A 25,331-nucleotide genomic window follows, 5' to 3' on the forward strand; every position below is an offset into this window, starting at 1 on the left:
AAATTACAATTTTTTTATGTTTTACGTGCTAAACAAAAAAATTGTATTGACGGTAGAATCAAGTGAAACTGCAAGTTTATTGCTACCAGGAGGGAAAACAACACATTTCAAATTCAAGATTTAAGTTTCAAGTCTGGAATTCTCTATTTGTAACATTGAGAAATATTCTAAACTTGTTAAGCTCTTGCAATTAACATTGAGAAATATCTTTGACAAGTCATTAAAGGATATTATGAATGATGACCATATTGCATTTAAGCAAATATTTGGAGGAAAAGTTAATGTTTTTGGTGGTGACTACAGAAAAATCCTACTGGCAATTTCGAAAGGAACTAAATCTGGTATTGTCCATGCAACAATGAATGCCATATATATTTGAGATCAATGCATTGTTGTTACGCTAACTAGGGGCAAAGCGGGCGGCCCACCGCATTTAGGCCCACCCTGTTTAAGCTCGTCCAAAAGCGGGGCGGGCCAACTTAGGTGTCTGAACTCAAAAGTCAAGCCCGCTCATTTACTAACGGGTTAGCGGGCCGGCCCGCCAATTTTTATATATTATTTATTTTACAATTTGATTTACTACATAATTTACATTTTTTTTTATTATTACCAAAGAGGTCGATAAAAGATTTTTTTTAACAACGCACAATAGAACTTCAACATGTCTAAAAGACAAATTACAACAAAAAACGAAATAAATCAAGCATAATAAAAAAAGTTATCAAAATAAATAAATAAATAAACAATACATATTATCTTAATCCTATTTAAAAACTAACTACTAAAAGAACCTAATTAAGAATTTTACACAAGACAAACAGTGATAACAATTACATAATACATTATAATGCATAAAATAGTAATGCATAAAATATTAACACCTAACTTTCTTACTGTTTACATTCTATAGACTCTTATATTGATTGATTTCTTAATAGTTAAATTCTAAATTTGTCACACATATACATTAATCAAATCCTTCCTTTTCTTAATATCAACATCTATTTCTAAAGAGAACATGTGAGCTAATGTATTGAGAACTTAATAATTATGCATGTCATACAATTGTTCTTTTATTTCAAGATTTTCCAACCAACACATGTATTAGAAAGTTATAGAAAGAACATTACAATTATAATCTAATTTGCATGTAAAATAATTTATAATAAAATTCAATCAACATAATCATAAGAGAAGAGTGTTGTTTTAATAGTTAAAGTTGTTTTAATTCTAAGTAAAAAATAAATAAAAATTAACAAAAAGCACGCGGGCAAAACCTGCCTTGCCCCGCCTCGCCCCGCTTTTTTAAGCGGGTTAGGCGGGACGAGCCAACTTAAAGTACCGAGCCGAAAACCTCAGCCCATCCGCTCCCAAAAGGGCGGGTTAAACGAGTCGACCCGGGGGGGGGAGCTGACCCGTTTTGCCACCCCTAACCCTAACACAAAATATGCGGCTACAAAGTGACTGAAATTCACTCATTTTAGAAGAAATTTGAATTTTTTCTTAGTGGATTTTAAAGATGGATAATGAAAAAAATGTTAGAATAAAATTATGGATGTGTTAATATTAGTATTTTTGACAAGTTATTGTTATGATTCTGTTGAGGCTATTGTTTCAAGTACTTATCAAAATCTCCTTCAAAACTACATAAATTATTAATTCCTTCAAAATAGAGCTCTTTTGACATCAACCATTTAGATTGAGTATGATATAAATGATTATACTAGACAATTTCTTTCTGGTAAAGGACTTTTTGAGTTGTGATTCTATTAAAAGATTAGAAGTAAATAATAATGATGTTTTTGAGCCACTAACACTGAAATTCTTGAGCTATCTAAAAAATTCAAGTTTGTTAAACCACTCTATCAAGTTAAAGATTGTCACAACTATTATGTTGTTAAGGAATTTGGATCAATCAGAAAGACTATGCAATAGATGAAAGTAGGTTGACTTTTATTAGACTTGCAAACCATGTGATTGAAATAAAGATCATTTTAGATGAAATATTAAAAACATCATTTACATATCAAAAGGTCTTTGTCTTTTTCAATCTCATTAACCCCATTCAAACTTAGCATAATGCAATTCTCAATTATTATCTTGTTTGCTATGACAGTGAGTCAAGAGTAAAATCGGCCTGAAAATTTTAATTCACAACTTAAAAAATAATTTAAGTCAAACTGTTATCTTCAAAAAAATTGTTGTATATGTTAACTACTTCCAATTTGCATAAAGAAAACTTTTTGTTCACCCTTAACAAGCTATTCCCATGTTTCAATATACATTTTTTTAAAACGTGTACATCAACACTTTCTAAAAAAATCATTGCTATTTATATGTTATATATTAGACTTAAATTTTGGTAATACATTCTTGTTTAAGTCAACATTATCAAACAATCTTAATCGATGATCTTTTCCATGCGAATGTACCAATTTTTAACATCTATTTATTATTGTATCAATAAATTTAAATTGGGTCCTTAATCATATAGTTTATAGTTTGACTGATTCAGGGTATAAGAATCTAAATTCAAGAGTAGCAAACCTTTTATATTAGAAAATTTCTTTACCCACCTCTCTATGGGTGGTCACCTCCTGCGAAAAACCAAAACTACCCCTGCTTCGGAAGTTCATTTCCGAAAGCGTGTTTTTTAAAAAAATTGACTTACTTCGGAAGTTCATTTCCGAAACAATTATTTCGGAAGTTCACTTCCGAAATACTGCGATTTCTGCAGATTTATCAAAACACTCCCCCTCCCCCAATCATTTACCCTAAATCAAAACAAAAAGTGGCAGAGGCGAAAATTTGTGCAAACAGAATTCCAAAGCTGCATCAAGGCTCCAATCACACTGCTAAACAACATTCAAAAGCCCTCAATCCTAACACTTTGTAAGTTTTGAAATTTTTAGATCTATTATTCAAATGCATGTTATTTAGGGTTTTAATTGCATAAATGATATATGGCTAGGTTGTTAGTAGTATTTAGGTTGTTTAGAAGCATTTTGATTTGGTTTGAAGGTTGATTTAGGGGTCTGCCATGGAAGTTGCAGGAAATTGCATCGCAGGGGTGTTTCGGAAGTTCATTTCCGAAAACACCTCCATCCCAGTTTTCGGAAATGAACTTCCGAAATATATCAGAAGTTCAAATTTTTTTTGTTTTTTATTTTGTCTCGCATATTAATCGATTTCAATTGTTTACAGGAACATGTCTTCTAGAGAGGGCGCTAAGGGAAGAAAGGATTCTTCAAAGAAAGAGGTGAAAGAGGTGAAGGAGGTGAAGGAGGTGAAGGAGAAGAAGAAGGTTTCGACCGGCTCTACTTCTCGTTCCCAGGGGGCCCGGGGCCCGGATGCTCAAGCTCAGTCTTCAGGCGTGAGAGTCGTGATCAACGCTGATGGTTCTGAGACTGAGTGGGATGAGGATTGGTATAATTATCTTCATTCGGAGGAGTTCGCTCGTCGAGAAGAATAACGTGTTTTTTTTGTTTGATGTGTATTTTGTAACGCTCGTCGGGCAGAATAACATGTTTTTGTTTTGTTTTGTTCTGATTTCGGATTGTATCGCACAGTGTATTTGTATTGGATTTATCATGTTAGTTTTTGGAAGTGGTAACCGGGGTCGGAACATATGACGGATGAGGTGGATGTCTGGAGGAAGTAGAACTGGAGATACGTTCACCACGAGACAAAGTAGCCAATCAATGTAAGCTATAGTTTATGATTATCATCTGGGGACGTCATTTCTAAAAAATCAAGATTAAAAATAATAAGATTTTTTTTCCAATTTTTTGTAATGACGTCCCCTGATGATAATGATAAATTATAGCTTACATTGATTGGCTCCTTTGTCTCGCGGTGGACGTACCTCCGGGTCTTCTTCCTCCGGACATCCACCTCCTCCGTCATATGTTTCGGCTCCGGTTACACCTCCTCCGTCATATGTTTCGGCTCCGGTTACACCTCCTCCGTCATTTGTTACTTTCAGTTGTACGTATTTTTATTAAAATAATAAATAAACCTTTTGAAATTTGGAAGCCTTTTTTTCTCCCCACCACTCTCTCATCCCCACCTACCCGTGTTTAACAATATGTAACTTTAATTTTATGTAATATTATCGTTGTAATTTTCACCCGATTAAATAAAGCGAATTGTTCATTTTCTTCTGTCCAGACCTATTTTCGGAAGTGCATTTCCGAATTCCTCCAAGGGGGGTGCGCTCGGAGATGAACTTCCGAAACACCACATTTTCTGAAAAGTGACTTTATTTCGGAGATGCATCTCCGAAATCAATATTTTATATTAAAAAAAACACGTTTTCGGAAGTTCATTTCCGAAAACACCTTTTTTCCAAAAAAAGTACCGTTTCGGAAATGAACTTCCGAAACAAGGGGCATTGTGGTAAATTCACCAGGGGTGGGCAAGAAGGTTAGGAGGTGGGTGAAGAAAAAACCTTATATCTATAATATAAGAAAATAAGTGGCTCTGGTTTTTACAAAATTACCCATTCTTACTTTTTGTACACCTATTAAAATTGTTGGTTTTTTGGTCTATCCACACAATTGTCCATTATATTTTAATATTTTATTCAACTATATTATAACTTATTTTCACCATTCTTTCTCTCTCTTCACCTTTTTAGTTTTCTACCCTAATCTCTCTATACTTCATTTACTCTTTAAAAAAAAATGATATTTATGATCCACAAAATTTTAATAAAAAATAATATAAGGGAAAAAATTATTATTGATCTAAATATTTTTGTATACAAAAATTTACTATTTATTCAGATATTTTTGTAAATGATACCTAAACATAAATAATATTTGTATCAGAAAAATCTATTATTGATCTAAATATTTTTATATAAGAAAAATATTATTTATGATTAAAAAAAATTATTCAAAAATGGTATACAGGAAAAAATCTATTATTGATCTAAATATTTTTTATCCAAAAATTTACTATTCACTCAAATATTTTTATAAATGATATCTAAACAAAAATAATATTTGTATACGGAAAAAATTTATTATTGATTTAAATATTTTATATACGGAAAATGATATTTATGATCCAAAAAAATTTATTCAAAAATGGTATACGGGAAAAAAATCTATTATTGATCTAAATATTTTTATATACAAAAATTTACTATTGATATAGATATTTTTGTAAACATTACCTAAACATAAATAATATTTGTATACGGGAAAAATCTATAATTGATCTAAATATTTTTCTATATGAAAAATGGTGTTTATGATCCCAAAAATTTTAATTCAAAAATGATATGCGGGAAAAAATTTATTATTGCTCTAAATATTTTTATATACGAACATTTACTATTGATCCAGATATATTTATAAACGATACCTAAACATAAATAATATTGTATACGGGAAAAAATCTATAATTGACCTAAATATTTTTCTATATGAAAAATAGTATTTATGATCCAAAAAAATTTAATTCAAAAATGGTATACGGGAAAAAATCTATTAATGATCTAAATATTTTTATATACAAAAATTTACTATTGATCCAGATATATTTATAAAGGATACCTAAACATAAATAATATTGTTTACGGGAAAAAGTCTATAATTGACCTAAATATTTTTCTATATGAAAAATAGTATTTATGATCCAAAAAAATTTAATTCAAAAATGGTATACGGGAAAAAATCTATTAATGATCTAAATATTTTTATATACAAAAATTTACTATTGATTCAGATATATTTATAAACGATACCTAAACATAAATAATATTGTATACGGGAAAAAATCTATAATTGACCTAAATATTTTTCTATATGAAAAATAGTATTTATAATCCAAAAAAATTTAATTCAAAAATGGTATAAGGGAAAAAATCTATTAATGATCTAAATATATTTATATACAAAAATTTACTATTGATTCATATATTTTAGTAAACGATACCTAAACATAAATAATATTTGTCTACGGGAAATTTTTTTTATTGATCTAAATATTTTTCTATATGAAAAATGGTACTTATGATCCAAAAATTTTAATTCAAAAATGGTATACGGGAAAAAGTCTATTATTGATTTAAATATTTTTATATAAAAAAATTTACTATTGAGTCAGATATTTTTGTAAATGATACTGAACATAAATAATATTTAAATACGAAAAAAATCTATTATTGATCTAAATATTTTTATATACGAAAAATGGAATTTATGATCCAAAAAAAATTTATTCAAAAATGATATACGGGAAAAAATCTATTATTGATCTAAATATTTTTTTATACATAAATTTACTATTCATTCAAATATTTTTATAAATGATACCTAAACAAAAATAATATTTGTATATGGAAAAGAATTATTATTGATCTAAATATTTTTATATACAAAAAATGGTATTTAGATCCATAAAAAATTTATTCAAAAATGGTATATGAGAAAAAATCTATTATTGATCTAAATATTTTTATATACAAAAAGTTACAATTTATCCAAATATTTTTGTAAATGATACCTAAACATAAATAATATTTGAATACGGGAAAAAATATATTCTTGTCTACATATTTATATATAAGAAAAATGATATTTATGATTCAAATATTTATGATCCAAGAATGATATAAGAGGAAAAAAAAATTTATTGATCTAAATATTTTGATATACGAAAAATTTATTATTGATCTAAATATTTTTTCATTTTAAATATTCTATTTAAAATAAATATATTATGTAAATAAATGCGCGTATCAGACCAGAACCCGTGCGTATGCACGGGTTTGTTACTAGTTATTGCTAAAATACCATGTCGCGTGAATATAAGAAAACATAGCACACACCGACGCTATATCTTTGTCCGTGAGGTCCGCCTTCTCACCGTTCACTAACCTTTTTCACCTTTTCTATCGGTTTCAAATTCCAATACAACCAACCACGTGTCCACCTTCTCACCGTTCTAAAACTATCTTCTAATCTAAACTCATCCCAATCTTTCATCTCATCTCATGTGACCCTCCTTACTTCATGCTCACTTCTCTCTTTTCTCAACTTCAATAAAAATAATTTGACTAGAATGTAAATAATGCATATAGTTGAAACATGAGGGAAAATCATCTCCTATGTCCTATATTACTATTTTTATTAGGATGCAATAGTTGATAGTTTTGGAGAGATATTAGATACATCAATGTGGATTTCAACCTGTAATATTTTATTTGTTAATAAATTTTAATTATTGAATTATTTAATTAAAAAATTCAAAAAAATAGAACGAACAGAACAGATATAATTGAAAATGTAGACCTTAAATTTTGATCAATTTCATAAAAGAATAAATTTACAAATTTAATATTAATATTTGCATTCTCAAAGAATGCGGCCCAAAACCTTAATACACGTTGTGTCATGTGCTATTATCCCGAAATTAACATTTTCTAATTTTAGAAATTTAAAATATTGATCAAAACAATCCTACAATTTCTGAAGAATTAAATTGAGTATTTATTTCTATTTGCTAAAAATAAAATCTCATTTTCCAAGATATTTTCTCCACTTCTTTTCATCATTCACATACTCCACACACACTCACACCTTTCTCTCTTTCTGTGTCCACTTCATGTGTCTCACTCTCACTTTGAGGTATCATTTAGCATCATATCTTCTGATACTCTTTCGTGGCCTAGCAATTCCATTCCTTCAAATATCTTCACATATGCTTCCAAATCCAGATTCTTTTTAATCTCTTTCTTTCCCATTTCCTCAATTATTCAACCTCAACAAACAACTGGTTTGGTTGGTCCCTTTCTTTTCTCTCATTTCAAATGTTTTTTATTCATTATCATTTTGATTCATACTATATAAAGTTTCTATTTTTATCACAATTTGAGTAAAGGGCCAGTCTAATTTTTTATTTTTTTTATTTGTGATAGGTGAAAGATAAGAATTTCAAAAATGGGTTCTAAAGTAGAGACTAATGGTGCTGGTGGTGCTTCTTTAGTTTCTGCTAAAGTTCCTCCTTTGGCTAATCCTTTGGCTGAAAAACCTGATGAGATTGCTTCTAACATCAGTTACCATGCTCAGTTTAGTCCCCATTTTTCACCTTTCAAGTTTCAGCTTGAACAAGCTTACTATGCAACTGCAGAGAGTGTTCGTGATCGTCTCATTCAGGTATAACATTATACATTTACTTGGAATTTGGATCTCTATGCTTGTGTTTTTGTTTTGGAATAATCAAACTTTGAAGTTTTCTTTCCTCACTTTTAAGTCCTAGGTTAGTGTAGTTGTACTATTTGTTTGGATATGATATGACTAATGCTATGATTTAACATTCATGATAATGATTTCAGCAATGGAATGAAACATACTTGCATTTTCACAAAGTTGATCCCAAGCAAACATATTACTTATCGATGGAGTTTCTTCAAGGTCGAGCTTTGACCAATGCCATTGGAAATCTCAATATCCAAGATGCGTATGCTGATGCTTTGCGCAAATTTGGACTTGAACTCGAAGAAATAACAGAACAGGTAATAAAAAAATTGCAACCTTTTATGTGAAATAAATTGAACTTTCGTATGCTCAACATGAAAGTTTCTTCTATAAATTTAAATTACTTCATATGTGATTGGTTTTGATATCTAGTGTATGAAATTTGATTGATATAACCTTCAAAATGAATCCTTGCAGGAGAAGGATGCAGCATTAGGAAATGGTGGTCTCGGTAGGCTTGCTTCTTGCTTTTTGGATTCCATGGCAACACTTAATTTGCCTGCTTGGGGATATGGTTTGAGGTATCGGTACGGACTATTTAAGCAGATAATTGCAAAAGAAGGTCAGGAGGAAGTTGCTGAGGACTGGCTTGAGGTTTGATTTATATTCCTTCTTTTTAATCCATGAAATTATTATATCGCATATTTGGCGGATACTAATGTATAAAATTGAATGAATATCAAACAGAAATTTAGCCCTTGGGAAATTGTGAGGCATGACGTTTTGTACCCGATTAGATTCTTTGGCCAGGTTGAGGTTAACCCTGATGGAAGGTAAGTGTAAATCTACCGAGTTATTTGTGAAAATTAGTTTTACGATGCTTTGGTACATGATTTCTATGTTAGTGAAAGCTAGGCTAGCAATATGAAAGTACTTACAATTTGGTGTGTATGCCAGCCGACAATGGGTAGGCGGAGAAGTTATGCGAGCATTAGCTTATGATGTGCCGATTCCTGGATACCAGACCAAGAACACCATCAGTCTTCGCCTCTGGGAAGCAAAAGCAAGTGCGGATGATTTTGACTTGTTTTTATTCAATGATGGGCAACTTGAATCTGCTTCAGTTCTTCACTCACGAGCGCAACAGGTCGGTATCAAAGAATATTGAATACTTTTCAGGAAGAACCCAACTATTGTCACAGATCATGTATATTGACTTCTTTATAAAATTTCAGATCAAATCCTATTGAAATTTGTTTTCTCCTCAACCCTGATTATCATCTCTCACTGTAGAGAAGAATTAAAACATAAATTTCCGTGAAGCAGTTTCATATTAAAAAAATTGTTTTGTAGATTTGCTCGGTTTTGTATCCTGGTGATGCCACAGAAGGTGGGAAACTCCTACGGCTGAAGCAGCAGTACTTTCTCTGCAGTGCATCACTCCAAGTAAGTTATTCTTCTGGTAAATGATTGTATTACGCTGGATTGATGTTATCTTAAATCCAAAAGATATCACTAATTTATTAAATGTAACAAACAATGTATTCTGGTTCTATGGCATGGATATTTTCAATTAGATATTCAATTAGGACCAAAGTTACCTCATTTAGTGTTACCAAATACCAGCAAGAAATATAGGTACATCTTTTGTTTGACAGAATATTCTTACTAATGACCTCTCATCTTGTACCAATTACAGGACATTATTTCCCGATTCAAGGAAAGGAGGCAAGGACCTTGGAACTGGTCCGAGTTCCCAACTAAGGTTGCTGTACAGTTGAATGATACCCACCCAACCCTTTCAATACCAGAGTTGATGCGATTACTTATGGATGTTGAAGGGCTTGGATGGGATGAAGCATGGGAGGTGACATCAAAGTCAGTAAATTGTAGAACTTATTGCATTGCGTGGAATTGTTGTTTTCTGTTTTCTTTTGACTTTATTCTTACCTGTTAATTGCTAAAATATTATGACTATATCTTAAACCAGGACGGTTGCTTACACTAATCACACTGTTCTCCCCGAAGCACTGGAGAAATGGTCTCAACCTGTTATGTGGAAATTGCTTCCTCGTCACATGGAAATCATAGAAGAAATTGACAGACGTGTAAGTTGCTTGTTTTCGTCGCTTCTCTTCAGTAAACCCAGTGAAAGATGTGTTCTGACATATTTGATGTGCAAATCATAAATTGCTCGCAGTTCATTGCATTGATAAGTAAAACCCGTTTGGACCTTGAGGACGAACTTCCCAACATGCGCATCTTGGACAATAATCCTCAGAAACCAGTAGTTCGGATGGCAAATTTGTGTGTTGTTTCTTCTCATACTGTAAGTGATACACTTATTTGAACTTCAAAGCATATAGTCTTATCCATCTTAACCTGTTCATGTCGTATATCCTCTAATTTCTCCAAATGCACTTATGACATCGATTGAGCCATTGAACCGTCGTATTTGTGGAATTGATTTCTGCTGAGATTTATTTACTTCTTGTTGGCCTGTCCTATTATAGGTGAACGGTGTAGCACAGTTACACAGTGATATATTGAAGTCAGAATTATTTGCAAATTACGTTTCAATATGGCCAACGAAATTCCAAAATAAAACTAATGGCATTACGCCTCGAAGATGGATCAATTTCTGCAGTCCTGAGCTAAGCAGGATAATCACTAAGTGGTTAAAAACTGATAAATGGGTGACCAATCTTGACTTATTAACAGGTCTTCGTGAGGTGAGTACCCGAATACTTCTCTACAGACAACTAACCGATTTTTATTATTGCAACATTCTAACATTCAATTCGTGGTTTTTTCCCTATAGTTTGCTGACAATGAAGATCTACAAGCAGAGTGGCTATCTGCAAAGAGGGCTAATAAGCAGCGCTTAGCACAGTATGTTCTGCAAGTGACAGGGGAGAGCATTGACCCTGATAGTCTATTCGACATTCAAGTCAAGCGTATCCACGAATACAAGAGGCAGCTGCTAAACATTCTTGGTGTGATCTACAGATATAAAAAGTTAAAGGTATGAGAAACAGCTGGAGTACACTTTCGAAACGCTATTTGTTCTAATTTACTAATTTTTTTCGACATTTTTGAAGGTTTACTATTTTTTTTAAGGATCCTGAAATTATATTAAAGATGACTATAATAAATATTTTTTTATAACTAAACTATAACAATAGGAGATGAGCCCTGAAGAACGGAAAAGCACAACTCCACGCACGGTCATGATTGGAGGAAAGGCATTTGCAACATACACAAATGCTAAACGGATAGTCAAGCTTGTGGATGATGTTGGTTCTGTTGTAAACAGTGATCCTGAAGTCAATAGCTACTTGAAGGTAATTTAATTCTGCATAACTTTTTAGATTGCAGCAGTGCCTTTGTTTTTAGAAATTTGAAAACTTTTAATACAAAGTGTTCTGTCATAAACTAAAATCATTTATGTTATGCTTTTTAAGTAACATATTATAATGAAACTTGTTCAAACCTTGTTTCAGGTTGTGTTTGTGCCAAATTACAATGTATCAGTGGCGGAGGTGCTTATCCCGGGGAGTGAGCTATCGCAGCATATTAGCACTGCAGGAATGGAAGCAAGTGGCACGAGCAACATGAAATTTGCATTGAACGGGTGCCTTATAATCGGTACATTAGATGGAGCTAATGTAGAAATTCGGGAAGAGATTGGTGAGGAGAATTTTTTCCTCTTTGGTGCAACAGCGGATGAAGTTCCTCGACTGAGGAAGGAAAGAGAGAATGGATTGGTATGAATAAAATAATAGTTCATTTTCCCTTTTTTCACAAGCTTCTATAAAATTTTCATATCAACTGTTCTGTTAATCTGTTAATCTGTTAATATCGCCATTTTTGTGATGTGAAGTTCAAACCGGATCCTCGATTTGAAGAGGCAAAGAAGTTTATCAGAAGTGGGGTGTTTGGAAGCTACGACTATAACCCATTGCTTGATTCATTGGAAGGAAATTCTGGCTATGGCCGTGGTGATTACTTTCTTGTTGGTTATGACTTCCCAAGCTACATGGATGCTCAGGAAAAAGTAGACGAAGCATATCGGTAAGACTCGATCTCTTGTTTTAATATTTCAGTTGTAAAATTATCTGAATTATGTATTGTTTTTTTGGTTTGTTTTGCATGGTGCAGTGATAAGAAAAGGTGGCTGAAAATGTCTATCTTAAGCACTGCTGGGAGCGGGAAGTTCAGCAGTGACAGGACAATTGCTCAGTATGCTAAGGAAATTTGGAACATCGAAGAATGCCGCGTACCATAATTTCAAGGCTCTGTATAGTATTAGAGCCTTGAAATTAATGACAAGTATATAGTCATGAATAAAAAAGAACATAATTTTCTATATTTGATTTTAGTATGCCGTATCAGGTTTCAACTGTGTTATTATAGTAAGTGTCAATGCATCTGCTTCTGTATTATGAAAATAAATTTGTATTATGATATTTTTTTATACTGGTATAATTGCAATTTGATCTCCCTACTTTGTATTTTATCTTTTTAAGTTTTGGGCTCCTATTTTAAAATCCAATTTATTAGTTTTTTAATGGGATTTTAGTCTCTTGCATTATTTTTTAGGGTCTGTCACCTGAATTGATGAGGTGATAGAGGTTATGTGACATAATTGTAATCCCATCTGGCCTAAGAAAAAAGAATACACGTTTACCATCTTAGCCTGCAAACAACTCATTCAATGATTCTTTTCCATTCTTTTATCATTGTTTCTTTTTCATTTTTTTATTATTGTTTCTTTTTTACATTCTCTTATGATTGTTTCTTTTTCATTTTCTTATTATTGTTTCTTTTCCTTTATCTTATCTGCTAACCCGGGTGGCATGAATTTGCTATATACTTCTCTCCTAGCTAAGTTAACTTTAGTGACAATTCTGTCATGAAATACTCTCTACACAATATTGACACTTTTGAAGGAAAATACTATACACAATATTAGCTAAGTTAACTTTAGTGACAATTCTGTCATGAAATACTCTCTACACAATAATGACACTTTTGAAGGAAAATATTGACACTTTTGAAGGAACTGATTTATGTCAAGCTCTCGCCCAATTTCAGTTAGATGCAAAAGATAAATTGGATAGAACTTTGTAGACTTCTTTAACAGTACAGCTATTTGAATAGATTCTTAATTGATTGTTTCTATCTAGGCTTTATCATTCAAGCAAAATAACCACGAAGTACTCCACAAAACTGAAAACACCCATACTATTTGTTGTGGAATTTCGCACACATGTCTTCCAAAGATAAAGACAGTTCATTGGATCTATCTTTGTTAAGTCAAACACAACTCGTGGAAGATAAAGATATACCCGCTCATTCACTATGCAATGTAGGATAAAAGTAAAATTAAGTACGTAATAAAATATTGTGACGTAATTCTAAACATAAGGAAAACAATAAACGAAGGACATGATCTAAAAATCACAATGAAACCTTGAGAAATTACAATGATTGGTTTAGAGCATAGAAAAGTAATTCAAGTACCAACAGTATGTATAACATGACATCAGGTATCTCAATACAAGTGCTGAGGAAAACTAAAGAACTAAGAACTCCACCTACTACTCTATATATGCTTCTACGCTAATAAGACTACTATTAAAGCCAATCTTAGGACAGACTAGTTGTTCAATTTGAAGGAGAGGTAGACCCGGGAGTATTGGACCTTGAAAACGATCTAGAACTCGCTCTTACACTTGAACTTCTTGATCGAGAATGCTTAAGTTTGGAATAACCACCACTCCTTCTAGAGGTTCTTGAATGACTCCTTCCTGATCTCTTCCTTGGCCTGGGGGAGACACTTCGAACAGGAGAGACACTTCTTGAGTAGCTCCTCCTCCTTGACATCCTTGGCTTGGGTGAAATACTACGGGATACTGACCTGTAACGGTACCTTCTGTAGTAGCTATCATCAGGTGAGTCATATCTAGAGTCATAGGGAGAGTGTGATCGGTCACGCATGCTGACAGGAGACCTGCTGTAAGGAGAGCGAGACCGGGAATATGACCTGTGTCTATCATAATGATAGTATGACCTGTGTCGGCTAGAGTATGGCGAGTATGCCCTCCTTCGCCTGTATTCAGGAGAGTAGGACTTCCTTCGCCTGTATTCAGGAGAGTAGGAGCGACTTCTACTACGATAAGAAGGTGATCGACTGTAGCTTCTTCTATACGGAGAATAGCTAGGAGAACGTCGAGGAGAGTAGCTTGGAGAACGACGCCGTCCTGTATTCATCAAAATGATAAGGATTTAAAAATAAGAATAACCATGCACAATCATAAATGAAATCAGAAGAAAGAAAAATGAAACACGCCTCGAATAGTCCTGAGACCTAGATATTTCCCAGGCGTCGGGGTTCGACCGCGTCGTCTTCTAGCCTGCAGAAAATGCAGACAGCAGCATGAGGACAACGTATTGCTATGTACATGAATGTAAGCAACAATACCATCAATATAATATCCTAATATTAAATATTTAGTCCAAAATATGTATAAACCCTTTGTCAGAGTATGGTCTTAATGGTCATAAAAATGAAGGGAACATGGAATAACAAGATATAATTGAAAGAAAAATAAAAGAGGGAAATGCAGGGCATACAACCCCAACGATCTGATACTTGTTGATGTATTTGATTTGTTTGTTAATTGTGATTTGAGTTTGATGAAGGGCTGCTTCACACCCTAACCTGCTGCCACAGAAACTTCAAATGGAAAGAAGCATAAATCTTTCAAATTTCATAAATAACTTAAAAGAGCAAATCATCCATAGATCATCAATGCAATGAAGTTGAACAAAAATCAAAACAATTGAGAATAAAAGCCCCAAAATGAGACATTGTTCATTTGATGTACCTTCTCCACCATGATAACACGCCCTTCAAGTACGGAGCGATCCAGATACTTCACACAACGATCAGCTTCTTCTAGAGTACTCATTGTCACAAATCCAAAACCACGGGACTCCCTTGTCCATGGATCAACAACCAGATGAACATCTACCACCTACAAAAACAACTCAAAAGTATTAACATATTTAAATTTTAAGGACTAATAAGCCACTTCAAAAGCAAAATGCCAGTTCAAGTTCAACAACGAGATGGATATCTATCACCTACAAAACTGTACTTAAAACTAACAACAAGCATTAAATGAATAGAAGACAACAAAGAACATACTTTTCCTTCAGCAGCAAAATGCTTCTCCAGTTCTCTCTTGGTGATCCTAGGAGACAGTCCCGTCACATACAAATTGTTTCCCGGATTTTCAGCATCTCGTGATATGCTCCTGAATCACCAGAACAAAACAAATTGAACATTAGTGCATACATAACATATGGTCAAATATGATAACAGAGAAGCAATAGTCATGTAACCGTATCAAACCCCAAAAATTACAACAACAACCGAGCCTTATCCCACTAAGTGGAGCCAGATACATAGAACAACTTTCACCATAATGTTCTATTTTTATCCAAATAGTTAATTTCGATATCTTTCTTAAAAACATCCCTAACAGTTTTTCTAAGTCCTCCTCTACCTCTAGTTATTCGACTCCTCTCCTCTTTATCTGATCTACTATCCTTACCACAGAATCTAGAGATCTTCTCTCTACATGCCTTCTCTCTGCATGCCTAAAATTTATTTCAAATATAAATAGAGTGATCGGGGAATCCTACCTTGAACGGCTTCCGGATCTGGACCTTGAGAGAGACCTGGACAAAGACCTACCGTAACGCCTGTATGGCGAGGGTGAGGGAGAGGGCGAATACCTGTGAAACCAAAATCGAGCACATAAGCTATATTGCAAAAATGCAAAACCACATGAATTCAAATAGTAAAGTAGAGCACTCAGTAGGAAACTAACCTTGATCTTCTTGAGTAGGACGTCTGCAACAAATCAGCAAAGGGCAAAAAAATATATCAGTACTTGTACACTAAATATTAAGGTATAAAAAAAATTATTTGTTAAATTCATAGAATAATTATTGTATATAATTTATATAATAGACTAGATACATTCGATATTCAATAAATCTATGAAGCAAATAATCAACTTTCAATAAATCTATGAAGCAAATAATCAACTTCTCGTACTGAATATCTAAATTTCAAAATCAAATTGCATCAATATCAAATCTTTACGTTATCGATCAAATTCTACAATGAACTGAACACAATTGGACGAAATTCAAAGAATGATTATAAAACGAATTCTTTAGAACACGAAATCAACTTTACACGGGATTAGTTTCAAGAAAATCATTTTCGATGCTATAGCAAAAAAAAAAAAAATCTCAACAGCTAGGGTTAAATATCGATTACATGCATAGTTCAATTAGACATAATAATGAATAAAAATAATGACCAAATCGGCGAGATTGTTATTTGCATGTACAGAGAATGATGAGATAGGTGCTTACCATTGTTGAAGGTGAATATGGAGAGAGAATTTGAAATTTGTGAATAGGGAGACTGATGAGAATAAACGCTAGTTGTTTGTTTTGGAATCAAGTAGCGTTGGGAGAAAGAAGATGGTTGTTATATAGAGTGAAATGTGAGGGTGTGATTTGTCGGAGGAGAAGTTTCTGGAGAATCGGACGTTAAACCAGAGTTCGACACGTAGGAATTCTTTATGGGCAAATGGGCCGTTCTTTTTAATTATTTGATTTTGAGCCGATTCTATATCCACCTCCTGGAACCCGCTGAAAACCCCATAATATCTCTGACTTCGGAAATGGAATTTTTTCCCCACTTGCCACACCTGTGAAAAAGTATTCTCCAAATGCCACACTATGAAAATTAATTCCCAAACTGCCACGGCTTGAAGGGTTGTCGCCAATCAAGATGGAGAAAACGGTGGACCCCACCTGCCACAAAGGGGATGTCGCCAATTGGAATGGGGACAACCTTTTTTTTATTTTTTTTCGTTTTTATTGTTTTAAATATTTTAGTTTTATATTTAATATATTTTTAATATATATTTATATTATATGAATTCAAAAAATTAGTTAAATGGTATAAAATCATTTTTTTAATTAATTATAATTATAAATTAATTTTTTTAAACATAATTAATACTAGTTATAAATATTTTTAATTAATAAAATTATAAAATACTTTTATAAAACATAATAATAATACTAATACAACTTAATATGTATAATAAATAAAAAAATAGTAGTTTAGAAACAAATATATTTAAACTGAATAATATAATATTAATACAACGATGAAGACAAAATATTAATTTATAAGCAAATATTACTAAACATAATTAATACTAAAAATACAAATACGAAATTCATACATTTCATACAAATGAAAAATCATTGTTGGTCGTGACGATGCAAATAACCATCAGTACCACATTGACGTGCTCGTCGATTACGGTCACCACGACGTAAATTTTGTTCTTCTTCAGCTTGAGCAGGGTCGTCTTGTTCTTGTGTTTCTTGTGTTGGAGGTGGAGGAGGAGGAGGAGGAGATCAAATTTGATTTATGAAATCAATATTATTGACGACATAATCACTGATATTAAGATCAAAGTTTAGGTTTGGGGTGGATTGTGTTTGCGGCGGGTCATTGTGGATCACGGTTGGGAAGTAAGAGGTGGTGGGTGGTTGATTGTATGAGGAGGTTGAAGGGTTTTGTTGGATGTTAGGGGAATCAAAGTTTGGATTCGGAATAGGTGTGAATTGCATGGGTGGACGAATATAGGTCTGTTGGTGTTGGGTTTGGTAGTTAAAATTTGTTTGAGAGTGAGATGGGGTGTATTGTGTGTAGGAAGAGTATTGTGGGTCAACAACGTAAGGGCTAGGAGTATGTTGTTGAGAATAATTGGGGTTAGGATGTTGTTGTTGGAAGGGTTGGGGTTGAGGTTGTTGTTGGAAGGATTGGTGTTGAAGTTGTTGTTGAAAGAATTGGGGTTGAAATGGTTGAGGTTGAGGTTGAGGTTGTTGTTGAAATACTTGGGGTTGAGGTTGAGGTTGTTGTTGAAATACTTGGGGTTGAGGTTGTTGTTGTTGAGACCCACTTGGAATTGAACGGGGGTCAGTGAGATAGTGTTCGTACGATGCATATATGAATGGAAGCGACATATACCAATGCATGTACTCTTGTGATGGTCTTGTCTCCTCTTCTAATTGAGTTCCCTGCAACGTATATGATGCTTTATCAGTCCAACATTGTTGCTCGTCGCGATAGAGTTCAGTCCATGCTATTTTGCGGGACTTGTTTGTATGCAACCTGTGATGTTCTTTGAGGCACTCTGGTGTATCGGGTATATTTTGTACATAGCCAAATTGAAGCCTCACTCGATCACTTTGATGCATTTCAACAAGATGGAAACAAATTATATACGTTTTTGCACTCCAAATCAAACTATCTTCAAGTCGTGGGGGCGCAAATCCTAGATACGGCCTCCAAATAAACTGGCAAGTATAATTAATTGAATAAATTAGTTAGTGTAATGAAATAGAGTTAAAACAAAATATATTCTCAAAAGAGTTGATGAATAAAAACCTGATATGGCCGCATGTGATCAATTTGAAATCTGTATCCTTGGAGATAGTGGCGTGGGTTGTTACCGAATTTCATGCCTTTAACGCACCATCTAAATAAAATTAAAAAAATATAACAATTATTCAAAAGTAATTAAAAAAATTAAATAATGAAATTAAATTATATTTTACCTCGACGCATAGGAAATGACGGATCGAACGAAGTTTGAGGAGAAATAATAGACAGGCGTGTAAATGCCCAAGCTTGAAGAAGTAAAAGACATCCTGATATTTCTTTTACTTTGAATTCACAAGCTTTGCACATCTCCCTGTACAAGTTACACAAAACAACAGAACCCCAACTATATGTGCCATACTGATTAAAATCAAAGAGGAATTGTGACCATTTTGGATGGACGTGGCTGCCGCTTTTTTCGGGAAATAAAAGTTGACCAATCAGAATCATTATATAAATTCGAGCATATCTCATTTTATGCTCTTCTGTTGAAGCTTCTGTTGGTCTATTTGCTTGTGATTTATAAATGTCTTTAAGCCATGTCAATCTTACAGCGGAACCATGTAAAGCATTTTGTGGCGGTATTTCCCCTACGATTGAAGGCCATACATCATCATCAAATTCAGAAGGACCGTTTAATTGCCTACCTGCAATGGGAAGGCCTAGTAACATGCTAACATCCTCCAATGTGATAGTGCATTCACCAATCGGAAGATGAAAAGTGTGAGTTTCTGGCATCCATCTTTCTAATAACGCCAAAACTAAACGGTTGTCAATTTGGGTTGAGGGTATATTTGTTACGTGGTATAAACCTGACGAAATTAGATACGGGAGGATTGCAGGATATGGCTCCAATTTGGAGTATTTTTCTAAAAAATTTGCGGTTGCACGTGACCCCTCAATCTGATATATGTTTGATATCTGATCGACACGAGTCTATAAAGAGTGCATACAACAACCCAGACAATGGCTGGCAAAATCCTCCTTCAGTGCATGTGTATTGCATCAGGCACATCGCACAAAATTTTATGCGAGCGATCAAGGACAAAGACCTCCGCAAGAAAGTTGTAAACATGGGTAATTTATTCTATATTTTTTTAGTGTTTTGTTCTTCAACCTTTAAACTCATATTTTTTATACTAATATTTTTAATATTGCATATACAGGGTATGCTCTGACGGAGTCTACATACGCTTACTATCGGGAGGAAATCCGACAAACAGACATGGAATCTTTCAACTGGATAGAGAATCTTCCAAGAGAAAAATGGTCGCGAGCTTATGACGGTGGAAGACGATGGGGTCACATGACAACCAACCTTGTGGAGTCATTGAACTCGGTGATGAAGGAAATAAGGAATTTACTTATTACAGCACTGGTAAGGTCAACATACTTCAGGATGGGCACATTGTTTGGGAGGCAAGGTCATAATTGGACAAAAATGTTGTCATCAAAGAAGGATTTCACGGATAATTGCATGAAAGAGATGCAAAAAGAAGTAGAAAAAACTCGCAGTTATAATGTCCTGAGTTTTGATCGTGAGAGAAACTATTTCGTCGTCCAAGATACAGTTAATAATAACGAGTGTCGGCCACTTACTTATTATAACTTCGACCTCCAAAAACAAACATGTGACTGTGGGAAATTTCAAACTTTTCATGTGCCCTGCTCGCATGCCATTGCAGCTTGTTCTCATGTCCGACTCAATTATCAGATGTTTATCCCTCTTGTATTTAGAGTTCGAAACATCTTCAAGGTATACGAACAAATTCTTTTACACAATGAAAGAATGCGACGAAACAAAAAAGGTCGCCCAAACAACACTCGCATTAGGACTGAAATGGACACCGTTGAGAAAGTAAAAAGACGATGTGGAATCTGTGAAGGATTACATATGCGAAAAAAATGTCCGCATCGACCAAATGCAGCGGGCCCTTCTAACTAGTTAAACATTCTTGGATGCTTTAGAGATGTCGTTGTATTATTTAGTATTAATTATAATTAATAATCTTTGTTTTTTATTTAATATTTTGTATTAAAGTTTATTTCGTATTAAATAATATTTAGTATTAATTATGTTTAAAAAAATTAATTTATAATTATAATTAATTAAAAAAATGATTTTATACCATTTAACTAATTTTTTGAATTCATATAACATAAATATATATTAAAAATATATTAAATATAAAACTAAAATATTTAAAACAATAAAAACGAAAAAAATAAAAAAAAGGGTTGTCCCCATTCCAATTGGCGACATCCCCTTTGTGGCAGGTGGGGTCCACCGTTTTCTCCATCTTGATTGACGACAACCCTTCAAGCCGTGGCAGTTTGGGAATTAATTTTCAGAGTGTGGCATTTGGGAAATACTTTTTCACAGGTGTGGCAAGTGGGGAAAAAATTCTCGGAAATGCATTTTTGAAATTATTTTTTTTTCTTTTATTATTTTCAGAACTCGGAGATGCATCTCCGAAAACACTCATTTTCACATTTACCATTATTTTGGAGATGCATTTCTGAAATATGCTTTGAGTTTTTTTTCTTTCAAAATAATGATTAATCTCATATTTTACATTAATCGACAAAATAGATAAAATAAATACGAATAAAATATAACATGTAAATATGAATAAAATATCAATATTATAAATATGGAAATAGTTGTACGGGTAAGTGTTCAATGTCAAAATAATACAACCAGAATACAAAAGTCAAAATAGTCAAGAATAAAACATAAATAGGCAACTGCTACTAAGTATGCCTAACTCTAACTCCCTGGGACCTCCTCTGCCTCCTATACAGCGTCGCACCGGCCGCATCACTGATCATCCTCTCCATGATGACAACAACCTCTGGACCGCTCTGTTCAATGATACCTTTGTCCAATATATCTTGTCCAACCATCTGTATCTGGTGGCATACCAGCAGGAGATTAGTGGCATGGTCATCCTCGGCCAGCTGGTTTTCCAAGATCTCCTTATGTGCTGGCCTAGGTGGATCTCTAGGAGCGTCGGGTGTCATCAAAGGATGTGACACCCGATAGAACCATGTCACGTACACCTATACGTATTGTCACTCTTGGGTGGCCATCATACGTCGATACTCCTCAGGCACCAAATGATGCGTCAAATCCTCAAATATAGTAGTGAGGCTCACTCGAGTAACGGTGTTGTGAGCAGCCTCAAACAGAGGTTTGTTATACAAGGGAAAGGTTTTAAGCACCCCTCATATCCATGGTACTCCATGGGAACCTCTTTGAAAATATTATTGTTTTGTGTACATTTATTTGAAAAGCATATATGAATTTGTTTAAAAAGTGTGGGGATGGAAAAAGAAGTTTTTGAAAGTGAGCTCGATAAGACATCGCATCTTAGGCTTACATACCCCTTTTAAAGAAAAGGGAAGTCATAGCTTTTGTAGATCCCCTTAAAAAGGAAAAAATAAAAGGGGCCAAAGTGGCCAAAATCTTTTTGGGTGTTAAGCTTTAACAATACTCAACAAGTTTTTAATAAACGGGACCAAGCTTTAACAATACAAGGTCAATGGACTAAGAGTAGTTTCACCGGGAATAATTCTTCTCTTAGTACCAAGGTTTTAAAACAAAGGAGTGGTCGAGCTTTAACAATACAAAACCAATCAACTACCTAACTAAGAATATAACATGCCTATTAACTCCCTTAATTGCCCTTTTATTATTTTTACTTTGCACTAAAATATGTCCATATTGGTAATTTGCTAAATCAAACTTCACTTGCACCAATCATATATCACCATTATTCCAAGTGGCACCCTATTCTCAATTTCCTTATTTCTTAAAACCAAATTAACCATTATATAATAATATTGTTTGATTTATGCTTTTACACGGTAGACAAAACCAAACACAATTTCATTATACACTATCTTTCCCATGGTTTCCCTCTATCTTTCCTTTTTCAAAAAAAATCAAATATAATTCTGATAATCACTTCTCTCTCTCTCTCACTTCAACACACACTATCTTCTCTTTTTCTCTCTTTTCGGCTAGGGTTTTCAGATTCAATCCCTTGTCTTCTTCTTCTCTCTCCGATCTAAACCCTCAGTTTGAACTAAGGAAACATTGCAAACATAGTGTTAAAGTTATCGTGTGAAGTGAATCTGAGTCTTGTCTTCTGTTGTTGTTGTTGTTGTCAAGATGGCCACTATGAATCCATTTGATTTGCTTGGTGATGACATTGAGGATCCTTCCCAGCTTATCATAACTGAGAACAACTTAAAGCGGTGGAGGCTCCGACTAAGAAAGTTTCTGAGAAGGACAAGGGGAAATTTGCTCAGACGACTAAGCCAGCCCAGTTTCCGTCTAAGCCGCCTCCACCTACCCAAGCTCAGTTTCTTCTCACACCTTATTTCTCTACCCTTTGTTATAGTTTTTATCTTTTGTTTTCACTGAATATTCATATCTCTTATGGATATTTCCCTCACCTTCTTCTCTTTTCATTCTTGAAGTACCAAACTCACTGAGGAAGATTACATGAGAATACAAGATCTAACACTGTCACAAGATAAACACTGAGGTATGTACTATGTAGTTTAATGGAGAACTAAAATAAAATAGGGGATTCAGTATGAAATGGTTCACTCTTTTGATTCATGGCTTCTGTGGCATAGGTAAACAAACTTTTGAGGTTTGGGTAACATTTTCGGTTTTTGTTTCAGCTTCTCCAAGATTAAAGCTTTTTGTATTCGTCGTGTTCTTCTTCACAACACATTAAAGTTTCATGATATTTTGTTTCAGTAAAAACTTTGACACTCATTCTTTCAAATTTGTAAATCATGATTCTTGCGGATGTTTATTTGTGTTGTTCTTGGTTTCACAGGCAAGTGATGTTGATAGATCTAAAGGAAAAGTTGTTGATTTCTTGTCGATTTTTCTTCACCGTGTTTCTAGAGATCCTGAGGCTTATTATGTTCTGTGTCTCTATACTCAGGTAAGAACAACCACTGTTTTTCCTTCTCATACCCATTTACATTTCTATTAGCATAACAAAGTTAGATATTTGGTATTTTCACTAAAAAATCAACCTTTCTAAGTTGAAGTTAGAATGAGAATGAGATCTGATTTTTTTGAAGTAGAATGAGATCTGATTTTTTTGAAGTAGAATGAGATCTGATTTTTTTGAAGTTCTAAGTTGAACGAGGTTTCTTTATGGCTATTGTTTTATGATTTTATTGTTTTTGTTCATTTGATGTTCAGAAAATATTGATGTTGGTTTTGAATGGTTTTCATTGCAGTACTACAAACAAGCACAATTAGAAACCATGGTTAGTGAAAAAGCTGCCATAGAATTTCAGTTGGAGAAGGAAATTAAGCGAATTAAGGAAGTATAGGTATGTGTTTTGGCTTCTGTGGCTACTTCATTATTAATTTTGTCTTGGCTAGGTTTTGACACCATTTTCATGTTGAACAGGCAGAGATCGAAAGAAGTAGAGTTACTTGCCGAGCATCATTTTTTTTACTGCTTATCACTCTTCCAAATCATTTTTCTGTTGTTTATTAGTTGATTTCTTACAAATATCGCTTTTTCAGTTGTTGCACTGAACCTGCTCATTTAGTTAGCCAACTAACCTTTTTATCACCAGCTACTTGAGAATTTTATCACCAGATGGCCATCACCATTCTCTGTGGTGTTATGAATAGCTAAGTTGATTTTTCTGTCCATAATTCATAAGCCAATTTTTATTTTTTAAGCACTTACTCCTACTTAACTTCTGACAGTAAGTTTGTTTACTGCTCATATTTTTCTTAAGGTATTTACTATATATTCAAGTTAATTGCAGAACCAAATCATAGTCTTTCACTTTCCCATTTTCAGCCTACCATGTCTGCTTCCCATTTTCAGCCTACCCTTGTAAGAGGTTATCCCAAGAACATTCAATTGAGGAGCTAGGAATGACCAAAAAGTGTGAAGCATGCCAAGATGGAATGACCCCCCCACCTTCATCTTGACTTATTTTGGTACAAGAACATTCAGTAATGTTTAAGTCAGAACCTTTTTTTTCCAATTATGCTCATGCTCAGTTTTGCTCATGATATGGTTTACTAGGGATTACTTTAGTTACTAGATTCTATTCATGTTATGACTTGTGATCAGCCTCATGTTATTACTTTGCTTACCTGAACAATTTTTTGGGTCTGCTAGAAGACCTTTTTTAACCTTTATTATATTGTGACTTAAACTGATCATTTAAGTGCATTATATTATCAATCAACCCAAACAACTAACATGTTATTTCCACCCTACTAATCATTTCTAATTCTTCATTTTTAGCACTATATTAATAATGTCTTACAAATGTAGTGTCACATATTTCATGATTTAGTGATTCAATCATAACAAGAAACTTTTTATACTCAGCTTTTAGTTCTAACCATATTCCTATTTAAAATGTGTTTTAGCAATGAAGTAGGTGATTGTAAGATGTGTCATATTTTTTTAGGTTAATTTACAGCATTACAATTCTTTTTTATACTTTCTAAGCAATTACAATTCATTTTTTATAGTCAGAAGATCAGCATTTTTAAA

The 25,331-nt window shown here is 33.5% G+C and overlaps 3 protein-coding genes and 1 long non-coding RNA gene across 9 annotated transcripts; 3 read left to right on the forward strand and 1 right to left on the reverse strand.

Annotated features, from left to right (window-relative positions):
• The first annotated feature begins 7,559 nt into the window (after positions 1-7,559).
• Positions 7,560-12,713, forward strand: LOC131662223 (alpha-glucan phosphorylase, H isozyme-like). Its single transcript, XM_058931942.1, has 16 exons — positions 7,560-7,793; positions 7,931-8,168; positions 8,348-8,527; positions 8,688-8,864; positions 8,958-9,043; positions 9,168-9,357; positions 9,564-9,656; positions 9,910-10,088; positions 10,201-10,318; positions 10,411-10,539; positions 10,724-10,942; positions 11,032-11,235; positions 11,396-11,554; positions 11,714-11,977; positions 12,094-12,284; positions 12,372-12,713. Exons 2-16 carry the CDS (start codon positions 7,953-7,955, stop codon positions 12,496-12,498), a joined length of 2,532 nt encoding a protein of 843 aa, XP_058787925.1. The 5' UTR covers positions 7,560-7,793; positions 7,931-7,952; the 3' UTR covers positions 12,499-12,713.
• A 949-nt stretch (positions 12,714-13,662) lies between these two features.
• LOC131662224 (serine/arginine-rich splicing factor SR45a-like) lies at positions 13,663-16,804 on the reverse strand. 6 transcript variants are annotated; one of them, XM_058931944.1, is made up of 7 exons: positions 16,671-16,804; positions 16,115-16,137; positions 15,927-16,019; positions 15,427-15,535; positions 15,104-15,253; positions 14,584-14,629; positions 13,663-14,476 (listed from the first exon to the last, which is right to left on the reverse strand). In XM_058931944.1, exons 1-7 carry the CDS (start codon positions 16,671-16,673, stop codon positions 13,881-13,883), a joined length of 1,020 nt encoding a protein of 339 aa, XP_058787927.1. In that variant the 5' UTR covers positions 16,674-16,804; the 3' UTR covers positions 13,663-13,880. The 6 variants fall into 6 exon arrangements, 4 of the variants coding, with proteins under 4 accessions (XP_058787927.1, XP_058787926.1, XP_058787929.1 ...); XM_058931943.1 differs by having other exon boundaries at positions 14,566-14,629; XR_009301436.1 differs by lacking the exon at positions 13,663-14,476 and adding an exon at positions 14,853-14,952 and having other exon boundaries at positions 14,582-14,629.
• Positions 16,805-19,610: 2,806 nt separating this feature from the next.
• LOC131658657 (uncharacterized) lies at positions 19,611-20,710 on the forward strand. The gene is made up of 2 exons (XM_058927927.1): positions 19,611-19,842; positions 19,932-20,710. Exons 1-2 carry the CDS (start codon positions 19,611-19,613, stop codon positions 20,708-20,710), a joined length of 1,011 nt encoding a protein of 336 aa, XP_058783910.1.
• A 2,716-nt stretch (positions 20,711-23,426) lies between these two features.
• LOC131656427 (uncharacterized) lies at positions 23,427-25,038 on the forward strand. The gene is made up of 3 exons (XR_009300092.1): positions 23,427-23,735; positions 24,040-24,135; positions 24,216-25,038. It is a non-coding gene; the product is annotated as an uncharacterized LOC131656427 (long non-coding RNA).
• Positions 25,039-25,331: the final 293 nt, after the last annotated feature.

Source organism: Vicia villosa, linkage group LG3 (assembly GCF_029867415.1).
Source record: "Vicia villosa cultivar HV-30 ecotype Madison, WI linkage group LG3, Vvil1.0, whole genome shotgun sequence".
NCBI classification, from domain to species: domain Eukaryota; kingdom Viridiplantae; phylum Streptophyta; class Magnoliopsida; order Fabales; family Fabaceae; genus Vicia; species Vicia villosa.